The sequence below is a fragment of the Phyllostomus hastatus genome, unplaced genomic scaffold, assembly GCF_019186645.2.
Source record: "Phyllostomus hastatus isolate PE091 unplaced genomic scaffold, TTU_PhHast_1.1 phas_contig_1, whole genome shotgun sequence".
Taxonomy (NCBI): domain Eukaryota; kingdom Metazoa; phylum Chordata; class Mammalia; order Chiroptera; family Phyllostomidae; genus Phyllostomus; species Phyllostomus hastatus.
Window position 1 is genome coordinate 27,443,490 of NW_025333498.1, and position 15,588 is coordinate 27,459,077.

At 42.3% G+C, this 15,588-nt stretch overlaps 1 protein-coding gene across 1 annotated transcript in view; it reads left to right on the plus strand.

Annotated features, from left to right (window-relative positions):
* Positions 1-15,588, plus strand: part of DPP4 (dipeptidyl peptidase 4) — an 81,391-nt gene that overhangs the window by 36,009 nt on the left and 29,794 nt on the right. Inside the window, exons 9-12 of the mRNA XM_045859078.1 lie at positions 3,358-3,518; positions 4,968-5,071; positions 11,815-11,950; positions 14,138-14,182. Of these exons, the coding sequence (XP_045715034.1) occupies positions 3,358-3,518; positions 4,968-5,071; positions 11,815-11,950; positions 14,138-14,182 (446 nt within the window). The remainder of the gene's footprint in view (positions 1-3,357; positions 3,519-4,967; positions 5,072-11,814; positions 11,951-14,137; positions 14,183-15,588) is intronic.

Sequence of the window (15,588 nt, forward strand, 5' to 3'; positions counted from 1 at the left end):
CTTTGTTTATATGTTTTCTATTTCTCTGTTGAAGTTCTAAGTTCATCTACTCTTCCTTAAGTTCACTGAGCATCCTTAGAAGTGTTGTTTTGAAATTTGCATCTAGTAGATTTCTTATCTCCATTTTGTTTAGTTCTTTTTCTTGGGTTTGGTTTTGTTTGTTCATTTGGGACATATTTCTTTGTCTTTTCATTTTAGGAACATCCCTGTGTTTGTTTCTATGTATTAGGTAGAACTGCTATGTCTCCCAGGCTTTGTAAATTGACTTTATCTAATAGGTGTTTTGTAGGGTCCAGTGGCACAACAGACTCCTAGATCATGCAAGCTAGGCACTCCAGGTGTCCTATGTGGGCTGTGTACCTGTTGTAGTTGAGACTTGATTCTTGTTGGTATCTCAGTGGGAGGGATTTATTCCTTGGCTGATTGGTTATAAGGACTGTGGAAGATCAGCTGTTCCAGGGCCTACCCAAAGGAGCAGGACTTACTTCTGCAGGGCTCTGGCACCCACTGAGTCTGCCCCTTGAGTGTATCACTTATGAAGGTGGTTGGGTGGTGCCAGGATGTGTTCTGAAGCTGTCTACCTGGTGCTCTGGCTCTCAGACCTCCTCAGAGGTACAGGCCATGGTCAGCCTGCACCTGTGTTCTGCCTGGGGCTACACAGCATGAGCTAGAAAGCGATTCACAGAATCCTGCTACTTGTGCAGGGCTTGGAGGTGCCCAGGAGAGGCCAAACTGCAAATTAAGTTTGGCTGGGTCTGGGGCCACTTAACAAGAGGTACAGGGTATGCCGAGACCAGATGCTGCTTATTTGAGAGATTTTAGGAAACTCTGAAACATGAGCAATACAGGTCATTTGTATGGAAAATCCAATGAAAACTGCTTGAGTGGGTCTACAATTTGGGTGGAGCAGTGTCTCACAAAATCACCAGGTTGGGTGAACAGTATTGACCAGGTTATGGAGATTCAGATATGGTGCCCATCTACTAGCTAGGTTGAGAGAGGTCTAATAAAAGGAGCAATGGATTCTGCTAGTACTTCTGTCTGGGAGAAAACTGCCTCCCTAGCTCTCATCCTGGTGCCAGACAATTCAGTTGCTCCCTGTATGTTCCTGGACCTTTCAAGCTACTACCCCAGTGTTGGAACTCAGAGGGAGTGAGTCCTATTAAGTCCATGTGTGGGCCCTTTAAGAAGAACTGCCTGAGATTCCAGAATCCCTCCATTTCACTGAGCCACAATCCCTGCTGCTTTTTACAGCTAAAAGTTATGGGAAATTCTCTTCACGGCACTGGAACCCTGGACTGGGTGGCCTGGTGTGGGGCTGGGACCCCTCAGTCTTCAAGAGGCACCTTTGCAGCCAAGCTATCCCTCCTGATTTTTATCTGTCACATATGGGTGTGCAACCAGTCTGTTTGGCATCTCTACCCCTCCTACCAGTCTCAATGTGGCCTCTTCTTTACATACTTAGTTGTAGGACATCTCAGGTATTTAGCTGGATTTCATGTGGTTCTGAATGATGACAGTTCTGTAGCTTAGTTGTAATGTTGACATGGTTGTGAAGGATGTGAGTACCACATTTACCTATGCCTCCATCTTGACCAGGAAGCCTCAACCAGAAGTAGTTTTATAATAGTTTTAATATGTCATCAATATGGAAAAAATGTGTTCTGTATTCCAAATAACCACCAATTCAAAACAAAGAGCACCACCTGCCTCTTGAACTTACAAGAAATTTTAAAAACCATAACCTTGCTGTAATTGTATTAATTTTAAGTAATGGCATCTTGATCTTAGACTAGAACCAATAGGTAGAAGCCACAAGGAGTGAGACATCAACTCAGTATATGAAGTTCTTAGTGGAAACCTCCTTGACTTGAAATCACAAAGCCTGCATCCTAATTCACTCAACCCCTCTCAACCTTAGGTACCTTCTCTGTAAAATGGGCTGTGAATAGACTCACCCAGGGATCTCTGGGAAGATTAAATTAGATAAGTGTTTTGTAAATACTGAATTGTTACATAAATGTAAGTCAATGATATGGGTGTAAAGCAGTCAAGGGAGGAGCAGGCTTCCTTACCAAGAAAAGGTTTTCTGTTACTAGAGTTGCTGAAACAGTCAGGAATGACTGTAGAACATGGAGATGAAAAGCATGGACTCACACTGAACAAGTCTGGATTTAGTCTTCATTCTATCAGTCATTGCCTGTGTGATCCTGGGCAAATTACTTACTCTCTTTAAGCCTAACTGCCCCTCTTTGCTCATCTGCACAGTGAGTTGTCATGTGGATTAACTGAGATAATAGATGTCTGTTGCTTATCAATGTCTGTTGCATTCATTAAACACTAGCTGCTTGTCATAGTTATTATTGTATTTTATTGTTACTAATATTGTAATTACTACTCTTATTATCATTATTGAAAACAAGATTTTCGAAGAAACTTGTAAGGAAGCCTCAAGAATCAGAAAAGTTATTGGGATAAATGATTTCCTAATATAAGATTCAAGTTTCTATGCTTCTGTTTCTACCTTTACACTCACAGCAGAACATAAGATTCGTGGATTAAATCTGCATAAAGGATTAGGAGTTTCCATCTAGTCTACTTGAGTCCTCTATTCCCCATTGATAAAAGAGGTTCTGGCATTTTAAAAGCCACAGATTGGAAGTCCCATGAATAGGATTCATAATCAACGTAGGAAGGAGCTACGTTTGCCAGAGACTGAGAATGACACCAACAGTGTTCTGGAAATCAAGGCCTTTCCTTTCCTTTGCATCCTTCTTTGACCCTCTTTTCTCACCCATCAACTTATACATCAAAGCACGGAGTTACTCCAAGGAAGTCTTCAGTTTCTAGGCTAGGCAAAAGAGATATTTCTCAGTAGTGGTCGCATGGAGCTCCTTGCCATTCTAAATCCATCCTTCCCATATCTTGTTTATGCCAAAAGTAGTAAACGCTGGGCACCATATTGGTTTAATAGCATGGAGCCACACACCACCCACCCTGTTGGGAAGATTATACTGGCATGTTGACTGTTTGAAAATTACAAAGGAGAATCAGCCCCTTGTGTGAAATTTACTTTTAGTACGTTTTGCAGCATAAAGAGTGCATATTAAATATTGTGTGCTAAAATATTCTAAAACAGTCCAACGGGTTACTTATTTTTATAATCCAGATCTATCCTTAAAGATTTTATTTTTATTCATTTGTATTACTCTGATTTTGGAAGCCCAGCAAATGCAAAGTGGTTCATTAGTTGAACTCTACTGTAATTACTAAAGCTAATGAGAAAAATATTTTGAATGCCAGAGCCAATTTATCAGCTACTTCTAGTAACAGAACAATTTATGTCTTTTTTTTCAGAGGAAATCTTCAATACCCACTCTGCTCTGTGGTGGTCTCCAAACAGCACATTTCTAGCATATGCCCAATTTAACGACACTGAAGTCCCGCGTATTGAATTCTCTGTCTACTTTGATGAGTCACTGCAATACCCAAAGACTATGCACATTCCGTATCCAAAGGTCTGTGCTCCTATTCATATAGTGGTTCTGTGATTTGATGGGAAGGGAATGGTTTCATTTAATCCTTTCTTGCTAATGAAAATATTGTCAGTCTCTCTTCAACAGCTTGCTGTGATTACTCTTGCTGAAGTCAACAGCATCTGGCAATTTTAAAGTATTTTTATTATCCTAGGAAAGAGTGTGATTTAAGGTTTTGTAATTTCTCCAAAAACTTTGAGGAATGACAAGCCGAAAAAGATGGGGAAAATGCTTTTGAAAGAGGTAGGGGGACTGGGACTGAAATGTTTGAATGAAGGAAAAGAGAGGCTATAATTGAATCACAAGCTCATCTCATTTGTAGAAATTGGAATGTGCCCTAGATGAAGTTGAAAAGCTTGATTATATATCAGGTTGTATTACTAATTAACAGATACATGACTAGTTTTAGTGGTTCTATTATAGATTTGGCACTCGTGTTAATTTCACACATCCTACATTTGGAATAATAGTGTCATGTCTTGGTTTTCAAGGCTGTTCTCCGTCTCCGGATGCATGTTTATAAAAATTGAAAAGCTTTCTTAAGCAGTGTAAGCTGAGGAAGATGGGGATTTAGAAGGGAACCGTGATTCTTTACTAGGATCATATTAATAATGGCCACCGTGTTGTCCATAGGAAAATCTAATAGTAAAGTGTTTTTGTTGCTATAAGCAATTTGGAAAAAGGGATTTTTTATTTTTACTGACTCACTCAATTTGTTTTATGAAGGGCTGCCATTTTAGGAAGACAGAGGAAGTTAAAAGAAAAAAAGATCAGAGACTAAATATGGAGATATATTTTCAGTGAAATGTTATTTTTTGACGAGTGAAACTGGCAAAAAACAAACAAACCATAAAATGTTCTTACTAAAAATATATTATTTCTAACTAATTTGTCAGTAGAAGATCTATGTATGCATGTAAAAACGTTTTATAGATTTCTGTCATAGTATTTATTGCAAAGCTCCAACATGGTGAACCTGAATTTAGAGTGAAAATGGTGGTTTTCTAATTAGCATTATTGGCTCTCGACTCAGGGAAACTAATTTTCTGGGTGGATCATGTCTTTGGCTGAACCCAAGGAATTCTTCATAGTGGTCAGCCAGCAGACTTCTTGTCTTATGGGGTCAGGTTATATTTGCAAAATATCCGAAATGATTTTAAGAAATTTATCCCTGTTTGCATAAAGTATACATAAATTATGAATATTTCTTATTGAAATAGGAGTATTTTGGGCCTTATGTGTTTCTGCTTGAACATGAAAAGGTTGTATTTCGTGACCCTCCCTTATGTTCATTTTATCTATTTTAAATTGTTTGAATGTGTCTGATTGTTATAATTTTATGGCTGTAATGCAGACATTTTGTACAGTTTTAAACATTGCAATGATCTTACATTTTTTGTCAATATCAATTCCATGACTGTTTTTTCCTAGGCAGGAGCTGCAAATCCAACTGTAAAGTTCTTTGTTGTAAATACTGACAATCTCACCAACCCAGTTTCTGTACAAATCACTGCTCCTGCTTCTATGTTAACAGGGTAAGAGTCTTGACCCAAATGCATGGACAATTGTATAACTCCAGGGGCAACATTTTAAAAGATGAATAGCAGAATCAATGGTATTCTCCCATGGTGTCCCTCAGGCTGGCAGTCATTCATTCTTTCCCTCAACCACTCTTCATCAAGCACACTCATGTCTCTGTGCTGGGCAGGGTCAGTGATGGGGTTACACAATGAATAGAACAGCCAGGATCCCTAGTATCGTGGAACCTACAGTCAGGGTCATGGAGGTGGACAAGAACCAGGGAAACAAAGATATGTATAAAAAGTCAGGTGGTGACAAATGTTTTGAAGATGCCCAAAGCAAGGCAAATGTGACGCTGATGATGATGGAGGTGGGCAGGGGTGTCAGGGAAGGCCTTTCTGATGAGATGTTCTGTGAGCATTGATGTAAAGAAAGGGTAGGGTCTCACCACATGGATAGCTGGGGTCACTGTATCCAGGCAGAGGAAGAGCAGGTAAATGTAAAGACCCTGCAAAGAGAACATGCTTGGTGCATTAAAAGAACTGTGAGGAGGGCGAGTGACCAGAGCTACCTGAGTGAAAAGGAGAATGATGGGAATAAGGTCACATCACACAGGATTTCCAGGTTCTCTTAAGAACTAGAGACCTGATGCAGTAGCTTAGTTGACTAGAGCATTGTCCCAATCCATCAAGGTTGCAGGTTCAATCCCTGGTCAGGGTACATACAAGAATCAACCAATGAATGTATAAATAACAGGAACAACAAATCCCTCCCTCCCTCCCTCTCTCTCTCTCTCTCTCTCTGTCTCTCTCTCTCTCTCTCTGTCTCTCTTTCTCCTTACCTCTCCCTCTAAAAATCAATAAATAACTTTTTAAAAGAACTAGAAAACTTTAGGGAAACTGTGGATTAAATTTAAGGTGCCTCATATGCTGATGTGCCTCAGGAGATCAGTTGCTTAAATAATCCTTGGCGGTTTGAAATTCTACCACTAGCACCCTCAGCCCTTTGTTATTTTCCTGTAAAGATAACCACCACATTGCACGGAATTTGGGCCTGTCATGTTGCTTCTGATTCATTTCTTTTATTTGTACTGGTTTTGTTGTTGCTTTTAAATAAGAACTAACATGTATTGAGCACTCACTATGTGGCAGACACAGGGCATTGTCACAGGCTTTATTACATTAATCTTTAAAGTAACCATCTCTTTCCAACAACCATTATTATATGCCTATTTTACAGATAAGAAAGTGGGACCTAGAGGTTAAGAAAATGACCAAGTAGGATTCTGCATGCAAACCTGTTTTTCTGACTTGGAAAACAGAGCTTGTCAGCACTGTGCTAGGTGCCTCCCTCTGTGCGCAATCAGCGGGCACCCTCAGATTCCTGAAGTTGTCATCAGGGCAATATGGAAGCATCCCCATCTCAGGGTTGCATTCACTACATCGGACATGCTGTGGGCTTTGCTCTGTCGCCATTAATTCATCGACTTGTTTAGAAATATTTATATTAACCTATTTATTCTGAGGGGAGACCAGTTATCAGTAATTATTTTTTTCCCTGAGTTTGTCCAAAGATATAAAAATTTACCCAGGGGTTTTACAATCTGCTCTTTGGACCCATCCCACCTTCTGTTCAATCAACATTGATTGAGCACTCACGACTCACACACAAACGTCCTCAGAATGAGCATCTGCCCTCCTAAGACATGATCTGGTAGAGGGTACAAAACATTCCGATATAGGACTCTAGGAACAAATGTGACAGAGGTGTAAACAGAAGGCTGGAGGCATTGGGGATTTTTCATGACCCCAGGAATCCAGGACAGTGCCCTGGAAAATGTGCAGACTGAACAGGGCACAGCGGGGAGGAAGAGCCATGAAGTGGGAGGAACCTGCATAGGAAAGTGCAGGGCTGTCCAAGAAAAAGAGCAGCAGCCTCTGGTATGACCTCTAGGTCTACAACTAATACCTGAGGGGAGGATGAACCATGAGCACGTGCTCTGAAAAATTAGATCCAGAAGGGGCTTTATACCTCATCAGCAGCTGGCAAACTTTTAAAGACCCAGAAATCTTTGTTCAGTGAGCGAGCACACAGAAGTGCAGTGTCAGAAATAAATGGCCGGCTGCTATCCAGGTTGCAGGCCCAGTTCTCACCGCCACTCCTCCCTCTAGGAGTCCCAGGAGATTAGACAGAACCACAGAGCCTCCAGAGCACCACTGTGAGACACGTACAGGTGAGAGTACTGAGGTTCACACTGGGTAGGGAGAGTTCTCCCGAGGTGACTCAACTCGATAGCTGCAATGGCTGAATGGCTTTACAGCTCCCAGGACACATCACGTTCAGCTTGTCACCTACCCCACCCCATTCTCCTCTCCTGAGGGACACAATAAAGACGTGTTATATGTCCTCTGAACAGTTCATGACCCTGTAAAGTAGGGACAATAAGGTCTGCGATTGTCACACAGGAGATAAATGACCTGGAGTGAAGTACCCTGGCAACTGGTGACACCCTACAATAAAGGAGGCAGATTAGGAGCTCAGTTCTGCTCCATCTCACCCCACCCATTCCTCTCCTCAGCGATCTGTCAGAGGCCCCAGGAAGGCTGGCATCCCTGTCAGAGCAGAGGGTGGCATGGAGCCCACGGGCAGCACTGGCAGGACGCCTGCTTCCTTGGGGGATTCGCTGAATTAATCACTGCACCGTCTGCACTTGCTCTTAGTAGCAATTTTCTCTCCAATATTCTTTCCAGCTAGTAATGTGTACCTTATTTTAAGCACCTTTAATATACTAAGGGAAACGTTTATACAAATTTGGGGCATTAATGTCACTCTCCACACATTTATTAAGTGCCTACTGTTTGGAAGTCAACAGTCACTTTACCAAGGCATCCCCTGTATTATGACTTTCAAAAGCAAGTCTCTCCCAGTGCATGTAAATATGATTTGCTTTATCGAATTCAATTATTCAGTTTACACACACTCTCTAGGAATAAATAGATTTCCTGGAGTGATGAGTGTTATCCTGAAAAGAAGCAAGAGGGTGCGAGCTAGCAATGTTTACCAGAGGGATTGTGCGAGGTTCTACAGAGGGAGCGACAGGGAGCAGGAAATCTGAAGCCAACCGCTCCAACACTTCCCAGTGCATGACCTTGGGCAAGCTCCTTAACCTCTCCTCACTGCCATTCCCTTGTCTGTGCACCACGAACTCCGGCAATCCAGCAGGTGCAGTCGTCATGAGCTTTATGTTGAGCCCTTAGAACAGTGCCAGGCACGTCGTAGATTCCACATGGGCATGACCTATTATTGTGTCTGGAAATTACTCCATTGCTTTAGTATTAAAGTCAACCATATTGTCTGTGTGCTAACTCCCTTCTAGAAGTTAGAACTGGTTGAATCTGTGTTGATCTTGTCTCACAGGGAGGTCAGGTTGCCTGCACAGTCCCACTTTTACTCCCCCCAACAGCCATTACGTAATCAAAGTCTACTCGATAGTTGCCTGTTTTTGCACAATGAAATCAGCATGTAGTGCAAAGTATAAATGATAATCCTGCTTGTTGGGTTTTTCTGGTTTTAAAAGGGGATTTAAACTTTTTGATAAAAAGTACAATTGAGCCATTAGTTTCCTTATTTTTTTTTTTTTTATGATTCACTGACATCTGGTCCTGTCAGGATCTCAGCTCAGGGGTGGGATTTGCACCCTCATTCTGTCTCCTCCTAATTCCAAATCCTAAAGGAAAACTGTGATTGAAGAGAAGTGTGTGTATGTTAAATTAAAAAATCGCTGTGTGCTCTGCTGGTGAACTGTCGTGTTGGGCACTCACAGGGAACAGAGTGCACCTTGGGCAGTGGAGAGTGACAAAGGTAATGAAGAATACGGGTTCATGAACCTTCAATTTAGAAATGGGCAGGGAAGATGCCAGATGCATGCGAGTTTCCTGGCAGAGTTCCCAAATTCCATTACTCAATGTTTTCAAGTGGGGAAAATTTACTTTTCTATGGCTAATTTATGAACCCAAGAGCATAATTAATGGCTGTTTGTAGATAAAGTGCTTAGTACCAAGCGACCCCCACTAATCATGTGTAAGAGTTAACTTCCCCCCTCGTCTGTCCCTTGCCCAGCCAAGCTGTAACTGAACACAGGTGCAGCTGCTGGTCGCTTCAAAAGCCAATATTCGAGAGGCAGGTCTTGATATAAAGGAAAGTGATTTATTTTCAGGGCTGGTAATCTGGAAGATGGGGGACTCTGTCTCGAAGTCCATCTCCCTAGGAAGATAGGGCACTCACATCTCGAAGCCCATCTCTACCTCTCAGTGAAGGCAGAGCTTTTTGTAAGGAGGGAGAGGGGAACAGAACTAAGAGATCAAAGGAGGGGGTTGAAAAGTTCTCAGTGCAGTCCATTCTGATAGCGCAAGTGATGGTCTGGTGTGCATCATCCTGGCTCCGTGGTTGAAAGTCAGGAAGTCTCCTGGAGCTGGGAGGCCTGAGGTGGAGTCTGTATCTTTTGAAGTTAGTGCCTAGGATTCTTATGCAAGCATGCTGTTTATCTACATATTAGTCAGAGTCAGCACTTGCAGAAACAGTGTCAAAAGAATGGTAAGGTGGGTTACAGTTTCCCCCTGTTTCACTACCCACTGTTACAAGGCCACCTTAGGAAAGGGGAAGGCTCTTTCTCGAGCCTGGCCGCTCATGATAAGCACCTTAAGGCTAGTGGAAGCAGTGTGGAAGGAGGTTTCCTAGAAACCATCCTGGACAGGGGATGCTTGAGTAAGACCTAAAGGAGTTAGAGCACGGCAGTTGTTTCAGACTGAACACAAGCGGCACAAGCGCAGCTGGGAAGGCTCAGAGGATGTTCATGGAATACCAGCCAGCCAGCTGTGCAGACAAGATAGTGAATAGGTTCTTAATAAGCAATGGAAAGGACTGCAGTGGAAAGGAATCCCTGGGTGAAGGAGGTTGATGTTCTTTCAACATCTGCCACCTATATGGACAACCTAGAGGCCCTCATACTCCTGGGTGTGTGAACAGACTGTGTTCCCAGCTGTAAAAGGGTAAAAGTGATGTGGTGAGGGGCTTACAGTGCTTTATACAGCACCTGATCCATCCTAAGTGCTCAATAAGTACTTGGCGTTTGATTTAGTGTCTGTGAAGGGAGTGGAACGAGGAAGTGATCTGTGAATTCTGAGGAAGGACAGACTATTTAGACCACAAAAGACAGCATAGGATTTTTCCCCCTTTCTTCAGAGCTGCATTCCACAGAATTTTAGTGAGTGCTTGTCCTTCTAAGCCCTGGTGTTATGCTGTGAGCAGACAGTCGTGGTCTTACCTCAGAGAGCAGTCGACACAGTGACAAGAGGAGGGATGGGGGAAGCCTGTGAAGGAAAGAGCAAGGGAGGGTCTCAGAGCATTCGTGGGAGAGGGAATACAGCCACAAAGCCAGATTAGAAGATGCGGGAAGAAAAGATTCCTTCAGAATCCTTCTGACAAAAGGAGACAGGCTTTGATCGAACAGTGAAAAGGGCGATTTAAGAACAGCATCACAATGGGAGGTGGGGAGAACAAATCAAACAAAACTTCCAGAGCACATAGTGCTCTGCAAAGTAAATTATGAATTCCTTGCATCTCCATACAGATCAAAATGTAGTTCTGAAAATGTTTAAAGGTATGTGTGGTGGGAGGATGCACCCTAAGAGATACCTCTATTTGAATAAATTTACTTTAAAATACCAAAGGGTTTCTTAGTGTCTTCATATCGCTCATGGTTTGACTCTTGAGAGGTTTTATAAAATATAAGTATTTGATTTCCAAAGTTTGTAAAGATTCGAGTCAATTTTTTCTCCTTTGAAAATTCAATTGAGAAAAAGGGCAGCTGTAGTTTCACCCAAATAAGAAGAATTTTCTAGAGAAGCACTCAAATTACCAGAATACACTCAAAACTCAGTCAATGTCACTGGCCTCAAGGTAATGTTCCCACAGGACAGGAAGGAGATAGGGAAATGTCACTTTCGACTCCCAGAACCACCAAGGGCCAAGTTGAGCATTTGAAATATCCTGAGTCATGTATGCTAAACCACCATTTGATGTTAGCTGCTTTTTTTCCTGTCAAAGTTATTTTAATTTCCATTTAAAATCAAATTATACTTTGAGCTTTAAGAAAAGGTGTAATATTATGGTGTTAACATAACCCATAGAAAAAATTTGTAAAAGCTAATTTGAGTCCAACAGAGGATATACCTGGAAGTAAGACCCCCACACACTGAGAAGATGCTTTGGAAATTGGCAGTTAGCACCTTCCTTTATGCACCTGGAGTTAAGGTGAGCACGTAGGGAGGACTACGTGAAGGTGGAAGAAAGCAAGTCAGGATTGTGATTGGATTAGAGGATAGTTAGCATGATTATGTGCTCTCTTGAGGGTGGTTTTGCTTTTGAGGAGCTGAAAACAGACCTTTCTAAGGTACACTAGAGCAATGGACAGGGCTTCCTTAAGGCAAAGGTAAACCTTTTACTGAAGAAGTTAGACTGGGGCATGACTGCCCACCATGGCCTCCCCAGTTAGGAACTTATGGTCAGATCACCCTGTGAGGTTACTTCCCGTAGAACCTCTTTTTTTATACAATGGCATTACATGCTTTCAGCAACCATTTAAAACTGTATTTCCTTTCAGATTCATTTCATTGAGTAAAATGTCCATTTGTGCCAAGATCTGGAAATGATTATTTTCTCTTTCCTTCTTCCTCCTTCCTTCCTTCCTTCCTTCCAGGGATCACTATTTGTGTGACGTGACATGGGTAACCAAAGAAAGGATTTCTTTGCAGTGGCTCCGGAGGATGCAGAACTATTCAGTAATGGATATTTGTGACTATGAGGAGTCCAGTGGAAGATGGAATTGCTCGGTGGTAAGGTTAAATGGGATGTTCTGTTTCTGAGGTTACATGTCATCATGGAGGAGCTGTGCAAAACAGGGAGAAAGTGACAGTTTGGGAGTCAGGATATGAAGTTCGAACTTCTGTTCTTTCCAACTCTTTGACCCTCAGACAGTATGTAAGTCTTAACTAACTTTTAGCAATCTGGTACCTGTTGGTGCTTCTATTTCACATTCACTCACTAGTCACACTGTTTTAGTTGTGGATGCTGTCACTTGGGAAGGGTGGTGATTGGAAACTGAGAAGGCAGAATTTGATGTCAAAATTCAAAAGTCCAAGAGGACCAGGCTCTGAAAGGTCAATGAAGTGTGTTTCAATAGAGAAAATACAGGAAATGGATAATGATGGGCTGAGTATATATATGAGACAAAACAAATATCAAGAGGCTACAAATCTATACCATACCAGCAAAAAGCTGGTAGGCAGCAAAGAGCTTTAGAATTTAAATAGATAACTACCAGTCTGAGTGGGTGGCAACACTGAAGCACATGCAAGTTTGATCCAACCTTGAGGTTCTGGGATGAGGTAGGGTGAGGGTACAGCCAGGGGACCACGAGGTGCAGCCAGGCTGGTGGATCGCGGTTAAAGCTCCGTTGGGAGCCAGTCCCCACAGGAGGAGTAAAGCCTGGTAGAGGTTTGTGGGCATCAATCAGGGATACCTCTACAAACTGCTTTTCTGGTAATGGGTCCTGTGCACCTCCTCTAGCTGTTTCCATCCTGGTTAGGCACAGGACAGATTGTCACCTTAGAAAGTTTGGGCAACCCATATCTTGATTCATTCATTCATGTCTTCATGCAGCAAGCATTGAATATCTATTATATTCCAATGTCACTGTGAAAGAAAGAAAGAAAAAGAAAGAAAGAAAGAAAGAAAGAAAGAAAGAAAGAAAGAAAGAAAGAAAGAAAGAAAGAAAGAGAGAAAGAGAAAGAGGGGAGAGGAGAGAGGGAGGGAGGGAGGAAGGAAGGATTAGACAGCATGCTTTTCCTCCAAATTTTATCTTCTATTAAGGAATTCCATTATAAAAATCAACAATAATAGTTACCATTTCTTGAATAGTCACAGTAGCCACACACTGAGGAGACTGAGACTCAGTAAGGTTAGGGAGGTTGCTCTGGTCACATGGCAGCCAGAATGCACACTGTAAAACCTAAATTCTTTGATTTCTGCCAATTGAACTGCCCTAATACCAGGGCATTGTGCCCTAAAAAAGTATAAGCAAAGTGCAAGGAATATAGAGCAAAGGAATATGACCAATTTGATTGAGGGCAGATATAGTGGGGTGGGAGATGTTGTGGGAGAGACCTGGAGTCTCTTATTCTGGAATAAGCTGCCACATGTTGGGAAGCTAAGGGTATAAAGGCCCTCTGAGCAGAGGCTGTGCATTGTGAACAGCTCGGAGCATGCAGGGTCTGCAGATACACAGGACTAGGGCTTGGAAGAGAAGGACAATGGTGAGAACTGAAGTCAGAGGTCCAGACTAAGGCTCAGGTGCCATTCTGAGGAGTTTGGACATATCTTGTAAGACATGGGGAGCTATTTGGTGGTTTTAAAGAGGGTAGGATCATAATGAGATAGAACTATCTGTTGTGGGCTGAGCAAAGTGGAGAGATGACTGAAAGAACAGAAGAGCAGCAGAGTGTCCAACCAGGAGATTAGGGTAACATATCAAGCAAAGCCCGAGACCATGAACTGGGACAGTAGTGGTGGACAAAGACGAGAGAAGTCAAAGAACCAGATGACAGGGCTGAGGCGGGTGACTGGCTCCTCAGAAGAGTAGGAGACTAGAATAATTCACAGGTCTATGGCTTGGGTGAATTGGCCATTCACCAGGAAAAGAATGAAGGAGTGAGAACAAGCTGGTCAGGAGGGAGGAGAGAGAATGAGATTGCCCCCAGTTCTATACCTGTTGAACTGAAATACCAGGAGGGCTTCCAAGACAGCAGGTGGGTTTTGACCCAGGACAGAGCTCTAGGTAAAAGAGGTAAATGATTTAATATGGTTGGATATTTTTAAAATGCCAACACAGATATGAGTATATGAATGGAGAACTTTTTAATTATTTTAAGTGAAATTTTATTTATATTACCACAAATCACAGCTAAAGGATTGAACTCATGTCTCACTTCCTTTTAAAACATTTTGTCTTGTTTCCTCCCCAGGGACGACAGCATATTGAAGAGAGTACTACTGGCTGGGTTGGAAGAGTAAGTATTTAAGAGACAGATTTTTCTGTAGTATGCATCAAATACTCAGAGCTATTTAATATGTAGATATATCAAACAAGGGCCCTGTGTGATTTGTTAATAATCGAGATATTTGTTGACCTGTTTCTCAAAATATTTAAATGCTCCCTGCAGAGATAAGTTCTTATAGAGAATATTTAACATACTCAGCTGGAAAAAGTAAGGGGGCAAGTGGAAAATCAATGAAGAGCATACACTTGATCTCAGCCAAAAGGCCGAGAAGTGATAATGAGGAGCAGGCAAAACAAAGAACATACTCTGGGCACATTGTAGCTCCTGGTATGTTAAAAACAACCACTGCTGAAAGGCGGCCAAGGTACTGAATGTGCTTGTTGACCTCATATTTGAAGTTATGTTCTTTGGAGGCAGAAAACATGATTTGCATTTATAGTGTGCATGAATGCAGAAGATGGGACTACTCATACACCCAGCAGAAATTCAGTGACATACACTTCATCCCCCCATGCAGCTCTCTTTGGAGGAAATCATACTCATGTGGGTTCACACTTTGATAGTCCCCAGATGCAAAGCTGATTCCAAGAAAGAAGGATGACCCTCAGAGATTTCTCAGGCTTCTCACTCCCAGCACGCTCCACCTTGGGCAGCATCATTGACCAAGGTGTTGTAAGCTATGGAGTGAAGCAAGCTGGTGAAGGAACTCCCACCATTATGGCACCTCATGTGAAAGATGACGATGGAATCTCACCTAATTTTTGTGACCACTCCCATTAAGTCCCCTTTAAGAGAGAAACAAAGTGACACAAAACATGTCAAGATTTCTCCTCTCATTGGGTATTGATGAGAGTCCCCCATGTTCAGGAACATGGCCCCTTCCAGCTGGGCTGGGAGCTCTGAGAGCATTCACACGTCCTTTTTCTTCAGGCATTGATTGGGCAGAGGGGAGAGGTTTGCCAACATGAAAAGTGGTTTCCTCCATGGCAAGAGACGTGCTACACTTCCTCACGACTCTCTGAAAAAAATATGTTTTTTCCTCTCTGTATTTAACCAGACAGATGCCACTTTTCACACATTTCTCCTAGGCACAACTCCATCCAGGGGAAACAGGGAAATGTATTAAAAAGATAAGGCTGTGAACACAGGTCTAGAGAGGGGAATGTGTTTCAGAGCTCTGTAATGAGAACACCAAGTGTACTGCACGCCTCAGCTTGCTCCATAAATGAATTCGCTTCGAATCACTAAATAGAGCAGGGAAGCATTTTTCTTCATTTCCAAAATGGGAGCTGAGGAGAGGGAAACATCAAGGGAGAAGTGCACCAACAATTCTAAAAGACCATCTCCTACCTGCTCTCAAATGCAGTAAAGAAATCAAAGTTGTTAAGTGGCATATTCTTTTCAGGCTGGGGTAG